The following is a 19,264-nucleotide window of genomic DNA, read 5'->3' as shown; positions in this document are numbered from 1 at the left end:
TACTTATCCAAAGAGAATTCATATGCCTATAAATAGAGACAAAACAGATGTAACCAAGTACAAAACCAACCATATTGTCTGCACATTCACCCACAAATTCTGTTTACGTACTATTGGAAAGCTCCCACTGACAGTAAGTTTTAATATATACAGGGTGTACATAAAGTCCAGGAACACTTTCAATTACTTATTGCACAAGAACCAAACATTGTACAGATATCATACATGCCAATTTGAAAAGAAACCCTGAAAATATTTTTTCATGTATAATGCCACAGTGTAGTTCAGTAATTTGCTGATAGTCAGCACTAGTCGCAAACATGACGAGTCCAGGAAGTGGAGCAAGCTTTCTGTGTGTTGGAGTTTGACAAAAACAAGTGTGCTACAGCTGTTCAATGGATGTTTAGAACCAAGTACAGTAAGAAGCCATCAACAAGGAAGGCCATTTACCACTGGCCCAACAAATTTGTTACGACGGGTTGCTTGTGCCCAACAAAGAGAAGTGGATGTCCCAGTGTGAGTCAAGTGAATGTAGAGTGTGTATAAGAGACATTCACAAGGAGTCCAAAGAAATCAGTGTGTTGTGCATCCTGTGAACTCTGAATGGCTCCAATGACAGTGTGGAAAGTCCTGCGACAGAAGCTGTCTACGAAACCATTCAAATTGGAGCTAGTGAAGGTGAATCGGTCATGCCACAGAAGGGGACAGCTGTTTCATGAAATGTCCTACCCAATCATCAGATCTCACTCCCTGTGACTTTTATCTGTGGGGACACCTTAAAGCTCTGGTGTATGTACCACCTCTACCACGTGATGTAGCAGAGCTTCGGGAGAGAATAGGAGAAGCGACTGCCACAGTCAACGATGCCATGCTGGGATGGGTATGGCAAGAATTCGGTTACTGTATTGACTTCTGCTGGGTCACTCATGGTTCGCATATCGAATGTTTGTAAAAAAAAACTTTCAGAGTTTCTCATCAAAATGCAATATGTATGACATCTGTACAATGTTTAGTTCTTGTGCAATAAATGATTGAAAGTGTTCCAGGACTTTATGCACACGCTGTATTAATAACTGATTTGTTTTTGATGATATGCTGGGCTGCAGGGATTTGGGCCTATGGTCCATCATCCATGTCACTTGACTTCTTATCTTGACTGTGGTGCTACATCATTTTGTGGATGGTACTCTCAAATTATTTGCAAGTATCAGATGACATGGTGCCACTGAGACCATGAGGGGAGTTACATTGTGCTTGGCTACAGACTCTACAGCACCACTCGGATGTCCCTCAGCCAACACTGTAGTAATGCTGTCCAGCTGTAATATTTTGTAGCCTTTATTTTAACAGCGTGCTTATGATTGGTGATTCTTGAGGTAGTCTGACAACTTACTTTTATTCAGCATTACCACACAGAAAAATTAAGTTCCACATAAGACAGCAACAACTGAAATGATCATCCTTGCTCAGAGATGAGTACAAATCACAGTCCATAGGAATTTCAGGGGAAAAATCACACTATCCAAGTATGCAGTCAATGCTTAAAGAAGCACTGAGACCCAGGAAGATTGCAGGTAACTGCTGGGCAGTGGCATGGTGTGGTGTAGACTCAGCAGGAACACTCCAACAGAAAGGGAGCTGAAGGTGGCTGGTGCACGTGGCCTGCAGCTGAGCTGCGACTGCAACTATTTGTTAGAGGTTCACCCATAACTTAAGTACACAGCAGGCAGAGGAAGTCTTTGGACTCTTGATTGCCATGTGGCCCGTGTACACAAGCTAGTTCCCTCAATAGCAGTGCCATCTTTGCTGCTGTGCATGCTGCCTACGAATGATGATGGTGGTCGATGGTGGCATCGACTAGCATTTAGCCTGTCAACGTCGGTACAGGATCCAAACCTGCAACTTACTAGTGAGGTGCATAAACAGTCTCCGAAGGTCAAGGCCAGGTAACCCACAGGGCACAGTCATCATAGCGGAAACAGGAGTGGCAGATGAACGGCCAAATACTAGAGGATGCTAAATTCCTCTTCCATCCCGAAATGTGACAGAACCAGCTGAGTCTTGATGAGCAGTTATATCACTACATTTGTGGAGATAGCTTCTGACAATGGTTGCAGGGCTGTGCCTAACTGAGCTGGATTTTATGCAACACTACTTTGCTGTACATCTGCAGAGATGAATTCAAAAGTAGTCTGCATAAAAAGGGCTTGATATGGCTAACCAGTGCCTCTGTAATATTTGATGGCAGATCCAGGAAGATAGTGTTTATAATTTTTTGTGTGATCCTTTTGATTAGCTCAAGAAATTATGGTGATGACAAGCACTAGTCCCAACTGTGACACATCAGGAGAATAGCAAGTGATACAGTTAACTTTTTGTATGTGTATGTTTTGAGCAACAGAGGAAGCCTGGGGCCCCCAGCAAATTCTGCGGCACACGGCACCAGATCCCCCCCCTGAAACTTGCATGTAGGGGCGGAAATGCCCTGGACGGTTCCGAGGTGGGCGACAGTGGGAAGAAGAGCCGGGCTCATCAACTGCCGTTGGCGGAGAGGACAGCACGCCCGAGGTATCCACGACGGCCGACCCAGAGTCCGGGGCCGGGGAGGAAGCGTTCGATCAACCTGGGGGTGGGGAGGGCCGGCCGCAGGCCTGCGGGGAAACGGCAACCAGGGACAGGGGCGGTGACTCAAGGATCATGTCCGTACCTGAAGGAGGTAGGGGAGGCCCGCGGGGGCACGAGGGTGGAGCTGGCGCTCCAACCCTTGCGACGTCTGCACCGACGCACACATTGCCCATGGGCCGCGACGACCGTGGCGGGCGTCCAACCCGCCTTGCGCCCTTACTTACGGGCCCACACAATCGCCAGGGCCTCCTTTTCAATCTGGGAGTAGTTCTGTTGCGCTGGGTCATCATCTTAGAGGCATAAGCAATGGGCTGTTCGGAGCCATCAGCATCCTGATGCGTGAGCACGGCCCCACTGTCGTAAGCCGATGCATCAGCCGCCACAACCAAGGAGCGGTCCAGAGAGAACGGAGTAAGGCAAGGGGCGGACTGCAGCATTGCCTTTAAACAGAGAAAAGCCTGGTCACAGGCAGGAGTCCAATCAAAAGGTACCCCTTTGTGATGCAAATGATTGAGGGGTTGAGCAACAGAGGAAGCCTGGGGCCCCCAGCAACAGCACCAAAGGTACCCCTTTGTGACGCAAATGATTGAGGGGTTGAGCAACAGAGGAAGCCTGGGGCCCCCAGCAACAGCGCCATAAGACGCTTGTTAGCTGCTTGAGCAATTTCAAAGGAGTGGGCAATGCGGAGGATCTCGTCCAACGAGGGTACAATCTGACCTTTATCAAAGTCGGAAATGTGACGGTACGCATTTCTCCTCCTTACATGAGGCATCACAACAACGTTTTACCAGTAATGCCGGTCAATTGCTGTTTGTGTATGAGAAATCAGTTGGAAACTTTCCTCACGTCAGCTCGTTGTAGCGCTCAGAGAGCTGACGTAACATGCTGTTGCATACTCTATGTCGACAGATTCTAGATGTACCCTTGTCCGTTTTTAAGCTACGCTACAGATCACTGTATTTATGAAAATACAAAGTACAATCACCAACAAATTTTACATATTCACAGGTACCTTTGCCTTTGATCCATATAAATACAGTTTCATTAGTTGATAACTTACGTCTACTACGAGTATATAAAGTAAAGGGTGAGGGTGACATATAGGTAGATTTGCCGAAGTCTTTATTAGCATTTTCAGTTACATGATAGGTTCTATATGCGATGACATCACGGTCAACGAAGCTCTCGAGGCCAGATACATTTCTACTACGAGTATATAAAGTAAAGGGTGAGGGTGACATATAGGTAGATTTGCCGAAGTCTTTATTAGCATTTTCAGTTACATGATAGGTTCTATATGCGATGACATCACGGTCAACGAAGCTCTCTCCTTATTACAGGAGATATCGTCGACGTGCAAGACATACAATATATAAAACTATTGAAGACGTTGAAATGACAACATCTGCTGCGGACAAGAAGAAGAATACTATCAAATCTGTCGCTGCACACTCTCTACTTGATGGACCAGCAGTCTTCTGTGGATGCAGACTGAACTTCAGCATTGACATCAATGACTCCTTCACACATGGCAACGGATGGTTAACTGTCGCTATTGTACGAGGTGGATCAGGTGTTCCAAATGTATCTGGCCTCGAGAGCTTCGTTGACCGTGATGTCATCGCATATAGAACCTATCATGTAACTGAAAATGCTAATAAAGACTTCTGCAAATCTACCTATATCTCACCCTCACCCTTTACTTTATATACTCGTAGCAACAGAGGAAGCCTGGGGCCCCCAGCAACAGCGCCATAAGACGCTTGTTAGCTGCTTGAGCAATTTCAAAGGAGTGGGCAATGCGGAGGATCTCGTCCAACGAGGGGTTATCGAGTTTCAACGCTGCATTACGGACCTCAGGATCAGGAGCCAGCTGAACCACCACATCCTGGATCAGGGAGTCCGTATACTTACACTGCTGATTGGTGCACGTAAAATTGCAGCGACAGCTGAGACCTTGCAAGTCCATGACCCAGGAACGATACGATTGACCCGACTGTTTATGGTACTGGTGGAACTCCAGGTGAGAGGCGACCAATTGGTAGCATTGGGAATAATAGTTTGTCAGCAAAATGCAGATCTCCAGGAAAGAGAGAGCCACAGGATCAGACAACGGTGCCAACTGGTGGAGAAGAAAGAACGTGTCTGGGGAGGCCCAAGACAAAAACAATGACCGCTGCAAGGAGTTGTCCGTGACTTGAAAAGCTGTGAAATGCTGTTTCAGTCGATGTAAGTATGTCTTCCAGTATTCTTTAGTGTCATTAAATGGTGGGAATGACGGCGGACTTGGGAACGCATCGGACACCCAAGGACTTGGAAGCTGTTGTGGTAATGCGTCCTGGGCATCGACTTTGTCCGTTAGCAATTACAGCAATTTCTGTAAGATGTCTAACTGGAGCTGCTGCTGCTGCATGAGCTGCTGCTGTTGCTCCAGCAGACAGACCAACTTCGCCTTCATGCCAACAATGACCACCGTTTACCTTGTCACCAAAGTGTTGTAGCTGCGACTGGGACGGTTGTGGGGTTGACGTGACGGAAAGCACAGCAGGACCCAAGGAGTGGCCCGCTAACGACGACACAAACAGGAGAGGACGGACACTACCAATGAAGGCCCTAACTAACAACAACAAGATCAAAACAACAGAATCACAAGAAAACCATGTCCACTCGTACACAAAACTAGAAAGTAAAAGACGCTAAGGCAAGGCAGAAGTCCAGAGACGCATGCAAGATTAGACTGGCTGGCTGAGCAAGAGGCAGGCGCTTAAATATGTGATTGGGGGTGCCGCTATTGGCCGCCAGGACCACGTATTCCACTGTGGCGCCCTCACACGCCCTCACACTAAATGTGGGCCAGGAGGCGTGTGCCGTCACGGCTTATTACGGCGCGATGGTGCAGAGACCTCTAGGAGTCTTCGACCTCCATGCCGTCTGGCACGGATTCAAATTCTGCGGCACACAAGAGCAATAATGCCACAAGATTAAATACCTTTATGGCCATTTGTACATTCTCCACGTGTCATTGTCTCAGAGTAAATGCCCATAGCATTATAAAACTGTGGAAGACCCATGCAGAGATAGAATAAGCTTGCATTGTATTCCTTCCTTCATTCATTCATTCATCACTGTGTCAAACTGACATTCATGCTCTTACGTGATGTTTCCCACATTTTTGCGTAGAAGTAGTTGTGTATTTATGGAACAATATACAAAAGTTGTTATAGATGCGACACTTCAAATTCGTTAATGAGAATTCCTTATTATGTCAAGATTCCATTACTCATGAGTGCAGCAGCAACAGAGTCCATGATCAAAACAGAAAATACATTTCAGGTACAGTAACTCAGATCTACACTACTGGCCATTAAAATTGCTACACCACGAAGATGAAGTGCTACAGATGCAAAATTTAACAGACAGGAAGAAGATGCTGTGATATGCAAATGATTAGCTTTTCAGAGCATTCACACAAGGTTGGCGCCTGTGGCGACACCTACAACGAGCTGACATGAGGAAAGTTTCCAACTGATTTCTCATACACAAACAGCAATTGACCGGCATTACTGGTAAAACGTTGTTGTGATGCCTCATGTAAGGAGGAGAAATGCGTACCGTCACATTTCCGACTTTGATAAAGGTCAGATTGTACCCTTTCGCAATTGCCGTTTAGTGTATCACGACACTGCTGCTCGCGTTGGTCGAGATCCAATGACTGTTAGCAGAATACGGAATCGGTAGGTTCAGAAGGGTAATACGGAACGCTGTGCTGGATCCCAACGGCCTCGTATCACTAGCAGTCGAGATGACAGGAATCTTATCCGTATGGCTGTAATGGATCGTGCAGCCACGCCTCACGAACAGTTCAACGACGTTTGCAGCAGCATGGACTATCAGCTTGGAGACCATGGCTGCAGTTACCCTTGACGCTGCATCACAGACAGAGCGCCTGCGATGGTGTACTCAACGGCAAACCTGGGTGCACGAACGGCAAAACGTCATTTTTTCGGATGAATCCAGGTTCTGTTTAAAGCATCATGACGGTCGCAGTGTTTGACGACATTGCGGTGAATGCACATTGGAAGCGTGTTTTCGTCATTGCCATTCTGGCAAATCACCCGGCGTGATGGTATGGGGTGCTATTGGTTACACGTCTCGGTCACCTCTTGTTTGCATTGACGGCACTTTGAACAGTGGAAGTTACATTTCAGATTTGTTACGGCCCGTGGCTCTACCCTTTATTCGATCCCTGCGAAACCCTACATTTCAGCAGGATAATGCACGACCGCATGTTGCAGGTCATGTATGGGCCTTTCTGGATACAGAAAATGTTCAACTGCTGCCCTGGCCAGCACATTCTCCAGATCTCTCACCAATTGAAAACGTCTGGTCAAGGTGGCCGAGCAACTGGCTCGTCACAATATGCCAATCACTACTCTTGTTGAACTGTGGTATCGTGTTGAAGCTGCATGGGCAGCTGTACCTGTACATGCCATCCAAGATCTGTTTGACTCAATTCCCAGGTGTATCAAAGCCGTTATTATGGCCAGAGGTGGTTGTTCTGGGTACTCATTTTTCAGGATCTATGCACCCAAATTGCGTGAAAATGTAATCACATGTCAGTCCTAAAATAATATATTTGTCCAATGAATACCCGTTTATCCTCTGCATTTCTTCTTGGTGTAGCAATTTTAATGGTCAGTAGTGTACAAGAAATTAACAGACTTGAAATCTGAGAATATATACCAGAAACATCACACCTCTACCTCGCCAGTGACACAAGATTTGCCAAGTCTGGTCTGCAGTTATCTTTATACAAAGAGAAACCTGGAACAAACCTACACTTGTTTTTGAAAAGCTCCTAAGAAACTGAATTTGGCTGGACGAAACAAATTTGTAATTAACATATTCAAACCAAATTCAGTTCACTTCTTTACTTTATTAAAAAAGCACCTCGTCTAATGGATGATTAGCGGGTCTTTTGACCCGAAAACTGTATCCATGGGTGATACAGATACTTGATAAGGTTATTTCACAATATGGGTAATGGGATTAATTCAAAATAATTCCCTTTACTGATATACATATATTTCAAGAAATGACAAAGATGATCTATACATAACAATGAATAAATTTTGTACTTTACAATTTTAATAGTACTTGTCAACTGCAAAGTATCTCATCTGCACACAACAAAAGGCAAGAAAGATTAAAGGTCACACTAGGAATAATATGTTAAATAATTACAAAACACCTGCTGATGCAGCTACCTAAAGAGAATATTAAGCCAATAGTTTAGAGTAAAACCAAAGTCTTGGAATGGAATCATGACACAGAAATTTAATGCCATACGTAAAGAACACTCTTCTGCTGGATTTTTCTGCAATCTATATTCTTGCATTGTACAAAAAGATATGCCACATTACAGATATATGACAATGGGCCACAGCACAGAAAATGTCAATCCTGAAATCAGGATGACCAAAACTTAAGACCACATATTAAACATCCACTTCGATGTCACTTGTGTCATCTGGCGAACAGTCAGCCGTATGTCTCACATCGGGAACCAGCAGTGAAGACTGGAGATCATCTGCATACACCACCTGCACAGCAGCGCTGTTGTCACAGTTACTCTCTTCCAGGGCCAGCTGCAAGCTCTGCAGCTCAGGTATCACTGGGCGCACCTGTGAAAACATTACACAAATAAAGGTTTCAATGCGGAAGCAGGTAATATGTGTCAGAGCTCATTTTAGTGCCCTTACAAACAAAAATACAGAACACATTAATTTAAATGAAAACAAAGAAAAATATGATAATACAAAGACCTTATAAATCATCAATCACGATTTTTCAAATTAAATATTTAAATTAATATAAAGTCTTAACTGTTAAAATAATTTATTTTTGTTTTAAAAGGTGACCAGTTTCAATCTGTGTGAGATCATCATCAGACCAGTTACTCCACGATGCATTGGAGGGATGATAGTGGAGGTTCAACAAGAAAGTTAACTTCTTTAAGAACCTATACCACAGCCACCAAAAGTTTGTTAAGGATAATACTGGGGCCATACTTAGTAATGAATTCAATATTGCTCAGAGACGGAAACATAATTCAGACAGCTCCTCAACTGCAATGAGCCTAAAGATCTGCTCAAATTCCAACCTCCTGACATTGTAGATTTTCATTTTTCACCACCTACGCTGGATGAAGTTTAAAACAAAAGTGCAGAAGAAAATGTAATCCCAGTGGAAGTCATTCAAGCTGGAGGGCAGAGACTCAACAAGAGAATTCACCACCTAATAAGGAAGATCTGGACCGTACAGGAGATTCCAGAAAATTGGAAGACTACAGTCATCTGTCCTATACAAAAGAAAGGTGGCAAAATGGACTGTGCCCACTATGGAGGAATCACTCTCCTGAACATCTGCTATAAGATCTTGTCAAACTGTGTACTGGATAGAATCCAGCTGTTTGTAGAAGAAGTCACTGTTGGATATTGGGGTGGTTTGGGAAAGGGCCATTTGACTGTACACAACATCTATGTTGTACAACAGCTCAGAAACATGGTGAAGAGCATGAAGTACTCTTCATAGATTTTAAGAAGGCATATGTGTATGCACTAGGAGAGCCTGACGGATTGCCTAACTGAATTTGGAATACTCAGGAAACTCATCAATCTACTTCGGGTTTGTCTCACTATTTATAAAGGCAAAGTGAAGCTCATGAACCAAGACAAAGAGAGCTTTAACATAAACATAGTATTGAGACAAGGAGATGGTGTGTAACTGATACTGTTCAACATGGGGCTCAAAACGCTAATGACAGAAGCTTTCCACCAGAATTAGGAAGGGATCAAGCTAGAAGGTGAGAAAGCCACATATCTCACATTTGCCAATGACATGTCCCTGTTGTCCAGATCTAAGGAAGAACTGATGCAGATGAGCAACAGCATAGAGGCAGCAACAACAGCAAAGACCAACTATCTGTTGATGAACAGAACTCTTGCCGCTCCAGCCACTTGTAGTCAGAAATTGTTTCTTCAAAAGAAAAAGAAGAGTAGGGTTTAATATCCTATTGATATTAAGGTCATTAGAGACAGATCACAAGCTCCAAATTTTTCAAGAATGTGGAAGAAAACTGGCCATGCCCTTTCAAAGGAACCATTCTGGCATTTTCCTGGAGCGATTTCGAAAATTCATGGAAAAACTTAATCTGGATGGCCAGAGGTGGATTTGAACTGTCATAATCCTGAATGGGAGTATGATGTGCTCACCACTGCACCACTTAACCTGGTTTTTCAAAAGGGTTCATAATTTTAAATATTAGGAGGTAATCTTTATGGAGCATGTGTCTTGTGAGGCAGAAATAAAAAGCGAGGGCCCACGTCGCAAACTGATCACACTTCAGTCTGAGTCAGCTTTTTAAATCGTGCCATCTGTCAAGGAATTTCAACTACAGCTGTACAGGACACTGAACTAACCTGTACGGTCATATGGTTGTGAAAGTTGTAGTACATGGAAAAAAGACTTACAGAAGATCTATGGTCCAGTACCAGATGAAATCACTGGGGAATGGAGGATCCAGCATAACTGTGAGCTGGACACCATCTACAACATGTCAAATATTGTAGGTGTTGTGAGAACCAAATGGCTTTTATGGGAAGACATATTCCAGATAAATAAACATCAATGACCTTCGAAATCCATGGATTTTGCTCTTTGGGGAAGAAGACCACTAGGCAAACCAAATAAGAGAGGTCAAATTAATGAGGACCTGCTGTAGATAGCAGGAAATATAACCAATTGGAAGAGGAGGCTTGTAACTGCTGGCAATTACCTGGGCCTGTTTGTGTGACATAAAAAATACGTATAATTACTCAAAAGGCTTTTGCAATTGCCACCCAAAACATTTTCTTACAATTGTTTGGACTTGAATCTTTGCATTACCACATACGTGAAAAGGACTTCTCAGAACAAAAGGTGAAGGTTACTTCATAAGACGTCTTTAAGTTTTTGATGTGAATGAATCAGAGACAAGATGGATCTAGCTAACATGTTATAAGATCAAGCTATTCCTGGACACTGTGTATATGTTTATGTACAACTAATAGACAGAGTAGGGTCTCTATTTTTTTTCTACTGAGCATTCATTTCACTAGTTTCCTTTAAAGGACTACTCGGCCTGGAAAGTTTTCCCAGGTTTGAAAGTGGTCATTGGAATACATATCTTAATTCACTATTCTTTCAACAATGTCTGTAGTGGGGTAAGTGAACATATGAAAAGGTCAGCGACAAAGAACAATGTTCCAACTGAACTGAGCTGAAAAGCAATGCATAATCATACAGGCAGAAAATAGATTTGTTCTGATAAAATTCAGGTCAAGAAACCTATGCTGGAATAGGTGTTTATTGGAGCAGCAAATGGCTCTGAGCACTATGGGACTCAACTTCTGAAGTCATTAGTCCCCTAGAACTTACAACTAGTTAAACCTAACTAACCTAAGGACATCACACACATCCATGCCCGAGGCAGGATTCAAACATGCGACCGTAACGGTCTCGCAGTTCCAGACTGCAGCGCCTAGAACCGCACGGCCACGAGCAGCAAATACGTGGAATTTCTCAAAGCTGCCAACAAGGAAGAATGAGAAAATGAGTTTCTGTAACAAGGAGGACATATAACTTATTCAGAGAGAGAGAGAGAGAGAGAGAGAGAGAGAGAGAATGAATCCCAGCATTTATCTGAAGTGATATAGGGAAATCACAGAAAACCAAAATCTGGATGGCCAGATGCAGGTTTGGACCATCATCTTCACAAATGTGAGTCCAGTGTGCTAACCACTGTACCACCTTGCTTTGTGGAAGACAGAGGCAGAGTGTGTTTGTGGGAGGGGGGGGGGGGGAGAAGAGAGTGGGAGGAAGATTGTGTGGGGAAGACAGGATGTAGTGTGTGTGTGTGTGTGTGTGTGTGTGGGAGGGGGTCGAGTTGGTGGGGGTAAGAAGGGGGTGGGGTGGAGGGTGGTGAGAGGAGAGGGTGGGGACAGAAAGAGGGAGTGGTAGTGAGAGAGCAGGAAGAAAATGGGAGGGTAGAGGGTATTGACAGAATGGACAGAAGTGAGAGGGTAGAGGAGGAGAGTGACACAGGATAGTGGATGGGAGAGGGAGGGAGAAAGTGAAGAGTACTCAGAAGAGAGCAAGAGGGAGAGTGACAGGAGAGAGGGAGTGATGAAGAAGAGGAAGTGGGGGGAAGGGAAGTGGGGAGAAGGAAATGGTGGGAGAGGGAGTGGGGGGAGAGGGAGGGGAGGAGAAGGAGTGAGACATGGGGATGGTGGGAATGAGAGTACGAGAAGGGGTGGTAAGAGAGTGTGGGAAGATAGAATGGCATTTAAGGTAGTGAGAGTATGGGTGGAAGAGGGAAGAAGAGAGAGGATAAGATGGAAGGGAGTAGTAAGAGAGGGAAAGGCAAGGTGAAGGAAGAATGAGGGAAGTGGAAAGGAAATAGTGGTGGAACAGGGAGAGAAGGAATGGGGGGAAAAGGGAGGGAAATAGTGGTTGAGCAGGAAGGGAAAGAGTGGAGGAAGAGGATGTAGGGGGGAGGGGGTGACAGAGAGAGGAAGAGTGAGAGTTAAGTTGGTGAAACCACTCACTGATTGCAGCCAAGACCAGTGAGTACAATATCCTCTACAAGTGCAGTCTAGGTGTGTACTGGAACTGATAACACCTAACTTCAAGAATACATGAAAAACTGTTTTCTAGTCAAGATAGATAAACTGGTGGTAGCAACTCATATGCCAGTACCAGGTGACCATCAATTTGATTCTGATGTTTCATATACATCTAATGATCACTATGCAAGAATATATAGACAAACCACAGAAACTGAAAAGTATGAGAGGAACTTCAACAGAAAATGGCTTATATTAGACAAGTTGCAGGTTATAGCATTAAATGACACAAACAGTGCTAACCAACCTATGGGACAACCAACATCACCTACTTTGTGTGTAACTCAGCAGTCTTCCACAATGTTTCAATGACGACACAGTGTCATTGTATGGTTACAAATAAACAGCTTTTCGCTTCTGAAGAAGTAAACATTTCAAAATCAAATCATCTCCACATTCCCTAACTGTATCTCCCAGCGCAGTAACAAGAAATTTGGCAAAAGAATGTGCCCAGACCAAGATTAGACTCCCTGAAAATAAGATGTCACACAAGAAGTATTTCAGCTCTCAAAGGTGTGGAAGGAATCTTGAATAATGGAGTGAGAGAAGCTTTTATTACTTGGGCCATCAATAAGTTCTCTCAGTATCTTCATTATCCCTACAGTAGTTCACTGCAGAGGAAAATCAAAATTCACTTCTCAGCTTGCTTGGACTTAATGACTGATGTCAGCAACTCTCAAAGAGCACACTAGACCCCTGAGATGGACACACCCTTTCAGTGTGTGAGAGTGGAAGGAAACACCATGGTGCCTACTGCTTTTCAAAACATTCGTTGGAAGGTACCATAAGTATTAAATTCTGATTACGTTCACAGTCTTACTGTTTTCCAATATATTTCTAAAGAACAGATGCAGAATAGTAAGCTAGCATGTCTCATACAGTTCTTGAAAATATTGGTGAGAATAAACAGAACAACAGTCAGTACGACTGTGAGAACAATCAGAACAAAAACGCTACCTGAAGAAATCAAAGTGGTGGCGGTCATGGTGGTGGTGTCACCAATTAATAACGATTTTTGTGACATTCACTTGAACTGTCAGTTTGTAGGGATGCACTCATTGTCTTCACCGGATATAAAGGTAGTCAATACTATCATAAAATAACACTTTTTCAGCTTCAGTCACATTTTTATCCAAATAATTATTAGTATGATGCATTTCTGCAGCATCATTTGTTGCTTAACCGTTACGTACACATCACTGTTTATTAAACATTTCTAAACTGTCTGTCACACTGGTTTATTGGTTGTATGCACACTTGTAATAGTTAGCTGTATTAGTGACTCTTGTTAACACTTATAAAAGAAGAAATGAGGAAACAGACATTGATTAGTATATAACCTCATCCCCCACCCCTCAGGAAACATGTATCTTGCTGTTGGTGGGGAGGCAGATAGCCATACCATAGGTGCAACCACAACAAAGGGGTATCTGTTGAGAGGCCAGATAAACGTATGGTATCTGAAGGGGGAAGCAGCCTTTTCAGTAGTTGTAGGAGCAACAATCTGGATTATTGACTGATATGACCTTGTAACACCAACCAAAATAGCCTTGCTGTATTGGTACTGTGAATGGCTGAAAGCAAGGGGAAACTACAGCTGTAATTTTTCACATGGGAATGCAGCTCTACTGTGTGGTTAAATGATGATGGCATCCTCTTGGGTAAAATAGTCCCCCATTCGGGTCTCCAGGTGGGGACTACTCAGGAGGATGTCATTGTCAGGAGAAACAAAACTGGTGTTCTATGGATCAGAGTGTGGAATGTCAGTTCCCCTAGGTAGGTTAGATAATTTAAAAAGGGAAATTGGTAGGTTAAAGTTAGATATAATGGGGGTTAGTGAAGTTCAGCACCAGGAGGAACAGGACTTCTCATCAGGTGTATACAGTGCTATAAACACAAAATTAAGTAGGGGCAATGCAGGAATAGGTTTAATAATAAATAAGGAAATAGGAATTTGGATAAGCTATTATGAATGGTTGGGAAGGGAGTGAGACAAGGTTGTAGCCTCTCCCCGATGTTATTCAATCTGTATATTGAGCAAGCAGTAAAGGAAACAAAAGAAAAATTCGGAGTAGGTATTAAAATCCATGGAGAAGAAATAAAAACTTTGAGGTTCGCCGATGACATTGTAATTCTGTCAGAGACAGCAAAGGACTTGGAAGAGCAGTTGAACGGAATGGACAGTGTCTTGAAAGGAGGATATAAGATGAACATCAACAAAAGCAAAACGAGGATAATGGAATGTGGTCGAATTAAGTCGGGTGATGCTGAGGGAATTAGATTAGGAAATGAGACACTTAAAGTAGTAAAGGAGTTTTGCTATTTGGGGAGCAAAATAACTGATGATGGTTGAAGTAGAGAAGATATAAAATGTAGACTGGCAATGGCAAGGAAAGCATTTCTGAAGAAGAGAAATTTGTTAACATCGAGTATAGATTTAAGTGTCAGGAAGTCGTTTCTGAAAGTATTTGTATGGAGTGCAGCCATGTATGGGAGTGAAACATTGATGATAAATAGTTTGGACAAGAAGAGAATAGAAGCTTTTGAAATGTGGTGCTACAGAAGAATGCTGAAGATTAGATGGGTAGATCACATAACTAATGATGAAGTATTGAATAGAATTGAGGAGTATGTGGCACAACTTGACACAAAGAAGGGACCGGTTAGTAGGACTTGTTCTGAGGCATCAGGGGATCACAAATTTAGCATTGGAGGGCAGTGTGGAGGGTAAAAATCGTAGAGGGAGACCAAGAGATGAATACACTAAGCAGATTCAGAAGGATGTAGGTTGCAGTAAGTACTGGGAGATGAAGAAGTTTGCACAGGATAGGGTAGCATGGAAAGCTGCATCAAACCAGTCTCAGGACTGAAGACCACAACAACAACATAATGAAAGCATAGTGAATGCATTACGTAGCCAAGACAGGCACGAAGCCCACATTCACCACAGTAGTACAAGTTTATATGCCAACTAGCTCCACAGGTGATAAAGAGATTGAAGAAATGTATGATGAGATAAAAGATATTATTCAGATAGTTAAGAGAGATGAAAATTTAATAGTCATGAGGGACTAGAATTCGATAGTAGGAAAAGGAAGAGAAGGAAAAACAGTAGCTCAACAGAGACTGGGGGAAAGCAATGAAAGAGGAAGCCGCCTGGTACAATTTTGCACAAAGCATAATTTAATCATCGCTAAGACTTGGTTTAAGAATCATGAAAGGTTGTATACATGGAAGAGACCTGGAGACAGTGGAAGGTTTCAGATTGATTATATAATGGTAGGACAAAGATTTTGGAACCAGATTTTAAATTGTGGGACATTTCCAGGGGCAGATGTGGACTCTGGACACAATTTATTGATTATGAATTGCAGATTAAAGCTAAATAAACAGCAAAAAGTAGGATGTAGGAAGGAAGGAAAAAGTAGGACAGGAGATGGGACCTGGATAAACTGAAAGAACCAGAGGTTGTTAAGAGTTTCAGAGGGAGCATTAGGGAACAATTGACAAGAACAGGGAAAGGAATACAATAGAATAAGAATGGGTAGCTTTGAGAGATGAAATAGTGAAGGTAGTACAGGATCAAATATGTGAAAAGACAAGGCCTGGCAGAAATCCTTGGTAACACAAGAGATATTGAATTTAATTGATGAAAGATATTGAATTTAATTGATGAAAGGAGAACATATAAAAATTCAGTAAATGAAACAGGTGACAGGGAATGCAAATGTCTAAAAAATGATACTGACAGGAAGTGCAAAATGGCTGAGCAGGAATGGCTAGAGGACAAATGTAAGGATTTAGAAGCATGTTTCATTAGGGGAAAGTTAGATATTGCCTACAGGAAAAAAAAATTAAAGAGATCTTTGGAGAAAAGAGAAACATCTTTATGAATATCAAGAGCTCAAATGGAAAACCAGTACGAAGCAAAGAAGGGAAAGCTGAAAGGTGGAAGGACAATATAGAGGGAGATGTACTTGAGGGAAGTATTATAGAAATGGAAGAGGATGTAGATGAGATAAGAGATGCGATACTGCGTGAAGAATCAGACAGATCACTGAAGGCCCTAAGCCAAAACAAAGGCCCCCTGTGTAGGCAAAATTTCATTAGAACACTGATAACCTCGGGAGAGCCAGCCATGACAAAACTCTTCCACCTGGTAAGCAAGATGTGAGAAACAGGTGAAATAGCATCATATTTCAAAAAGAATATAATAATTCCAATTCCAAAAAAAAGAAGTTGCTGACAGGTGTGGAAATTACCGAGCTATCAGTTTAATTAAGCTATGGCTGCAAAATACAAACACGAATTCTTTACAGAAGAATGGAAGAACTGGTAGAAACTGACCCCACAGAAGATCAGTTTGGATTCGGGAGAAATGTAGGAACATGCAAGGCAATACTGACTTTATGACTTCTCATAGAGTATAGGTTAAGGAAAGGCAAACTATGTTTATAGCATTTACAGACTTACAGAAAGCTTTTGATAATGTTGACTGGAATACTCTCTTTGAAATTCTAAAGGTACCAGGGGGCACAAAACAGTGAGTGAATTACCATTTACAACTCAAATAGAAACCAGATGGCAGTTATAAGAGTCAAAGGGCATGAAAGGGAAGCAGTGGTTGAGAAGGGATTGCAGCCTATTCCCAATGTTATTCAATCTGTATACTGAGCAAGCAGTAAAGGAAACAAAAGAAAAATTTGGAGTAGAAGTTAAAATCCACAGAGAAGAAATAAAAACTTTGAGGTTTGCCGACAACATTGTAATTCTGTCAGACACAGGACTTGCAAGAGCAGTTGAACAGAATGGACAGTGTCTTGAAAGGAGGACATAACACGAACATCAACAAAAGCAAAATGAGGATAATGGAATGTAGCTGAATTAAATCAGATGATACTGAGGGAATTAGATTAGGAAATGAGACAAAATAGTAGATGAGTTTTGCTATTTGGGGAGCAAAACAACTGATGATGGCCGAAGTAGAGAGGATATAAGAAGTAGACTGGCTATGGCAAGGAAAGCGTTTCTGAAGAAGAAAAATTTGTTAACATCAAGTATAGATTTAAGAGTCAGGAAGTCTTCTCTGAAAGTATTTGTATGGAGTGTAGCCATGTATGGAAGTGAAACATGGACAATAAATAGTTTAAACAACAAGAGAATAGATGTTTTCTAAATGTGGTGCTACAGAAGAATGCTGACGATTATATTGGTAGATCACATAACTAATGAGGAGGTACTGAATAGAATTGAGGAGAGGAGGAATTTGTCACACAACCTGACTAGTAGAAGGGATTGGTTGGTAGGACACATTCTGGGACACCAAGGGATCACCAATTTAGTACTGCAGGAAAGTGTGGGGGATAAAATTCATAGAGTAAGATCAAGGGATGAGTACATTAAGCAGATTCAGAAGGATGTAGGTTGCAGTAAACAATGCAACCTCTTTATGCTTTTCCCCAATTTACAACAAAATGAAATATTGTAGTGTCATCTGATATGCTGCTGTTGAGAAATGAAATGGAATATCATAAACATTTTGGGGTTTATATCGATAAGACCATGAACTGAAAGACACATGTTACAGTGCTTTTTAAATGTCTAAACACTGAACTTCTGCATTATGAACAGCAACAGACTTAGGAGAAAAACGGGTTTCAATTTCACTTACTTTTCCTCTTTTGATTCACAACTGTCATACACCGTATATTCTGGGCAAACTTCATTGAAAAACAATGTGTGTGTGTGTGTGTGTGTGTGTGTGTGTGTGTGTGTGCGCGCGCATACGTGCTTTCTTTCTTTTTTCCACAGAAACATGTAACAGAGATAATATGTGGCATTCACTCCAGAGCTTTTTGTAGACAAGTCTTTAAAGAACTGGGTATACTGATAATAGTCCCACAAGTATATATTCTCCCCTCAGTTCAAAAACAATAGTAACAATAATAAATACACTGATAGAAAAAAATTACAACACTAAGGAGTTGTGCAACATAAACAAAAGTTGGTAGGCATGTTTCTACATTTGAAACATGATGTCTGTTCAAATTTCTTGCCAGTTGCCTTAGAGTGGCGCTAGTAGCGCCACTATGAGGATGCAAATCACGTCTGCTTTAAATAAACACTGTAACAATCATGAGTGTTAGTTTCCTTTGAGATTGGATGTGTTGAAATGATGTTAATCAAGAATGCCTTCAAGGTGCAATACCCCATTATCAATACCCCATTGAGTTTGAACGAGATCATGTAATAGGGCTAAGAGAAGCCGGATGTTTCTTCTACAATACTGCAGGAAGACTTGGCAGGAATGTAGTCACAGTATGTGATAGCTGGCAGCGGCATTCATGAGGCTGTACGGCTGCATCAAGACTGGGCTCTGGACGGTCACATGGCACTGCCAAGAGGGAAAACACCCGTGTTCAGCATATGGCTCTGGCACATCGTACTGCATCTGCAGCAGCAATTTGAGCAGTAATTGGCTCCACAGTTAAACAACGAACTATTACAAATTGCTTACTTCAAGGACAGCTCAGAGGTAGATGCCCTTCAGCGTGTATTCCACTGACCCCAAATCATCACCATTTGCGATTCAGTGATGTCCAGCCAGAGCTCATTGGAGGGCAGGGTAAGGTCTGTTGTGTTTTCTGATGAAAGCTGGTTCTGCTTCAGTACCAGTGATTGCTGTGTTTTGGTTAGGAGGAGGCAGCTGAGGGCCTGCAACCAATCTGTTTGGATGATAGACACACGGATGTATGCCTGGAGTTATGGTCTGGAGTGCGATTTTATTTGACAGCAAGAGCATTCTCATGGTTACACCAGGCACCCTGACTTCAAACGTATATGTCAGTCTGATGATTCGACCTGCTGTGTCGCCATTCATGAACAGCATTCCAAGGGGTGTTTTCCCCCAATAT

At 42.5% G+C, this 19,264-nt stretch overlaps 1 protein-coding gene across 1 annotated transcript in view; it reads right to left on the bottom strand.

Annotated features, from left to right (window-relative positions):
* Positions 1 to 7,693: 7,693 nt before the first annotated feature.
* Positions 7,694 to 19,264, bottom strand: part of LOC126474197 (E3 ubiquitin-protein ligase MSL2) — a 35,428-nt gene continuing 23,857 nt past the window's right edge. The window contains exon 3 of the mRNA XM_050101660.1: positions 7,694 to 8,309. Coding sequence (XP_049957617.1) covers positions 8,124 to 8,309 — 186 coding nt within the window. The 3' untranslated portion in view covers positions 7,694 to 8,123. The remainder of the gene's footprint in view (positions 8,310 to 19,264) is intronic.

Source organism: Schistocerca serialis, chromosome 4 (assembly GCF_023864345.2).
Source record: "Schistocerca serialis cubense isolate TAMUIC-IGC-003099 chromosome 4, iqSchSeri2.2, whole genome shotgun sequence".
In the NCBI taxonomy this organism is placed as follows: Eukaryota; Metazoa; Arthropoda; class Insecta; order Orthoptera; family Acrididae; genus Schistocerca; species Schistocerca serialis.
The sequence above is the reverse complement of the archived record's forward strand: the minus strand, read 5'-3'. Positions and strand labels throughout refer to the sequence as shown.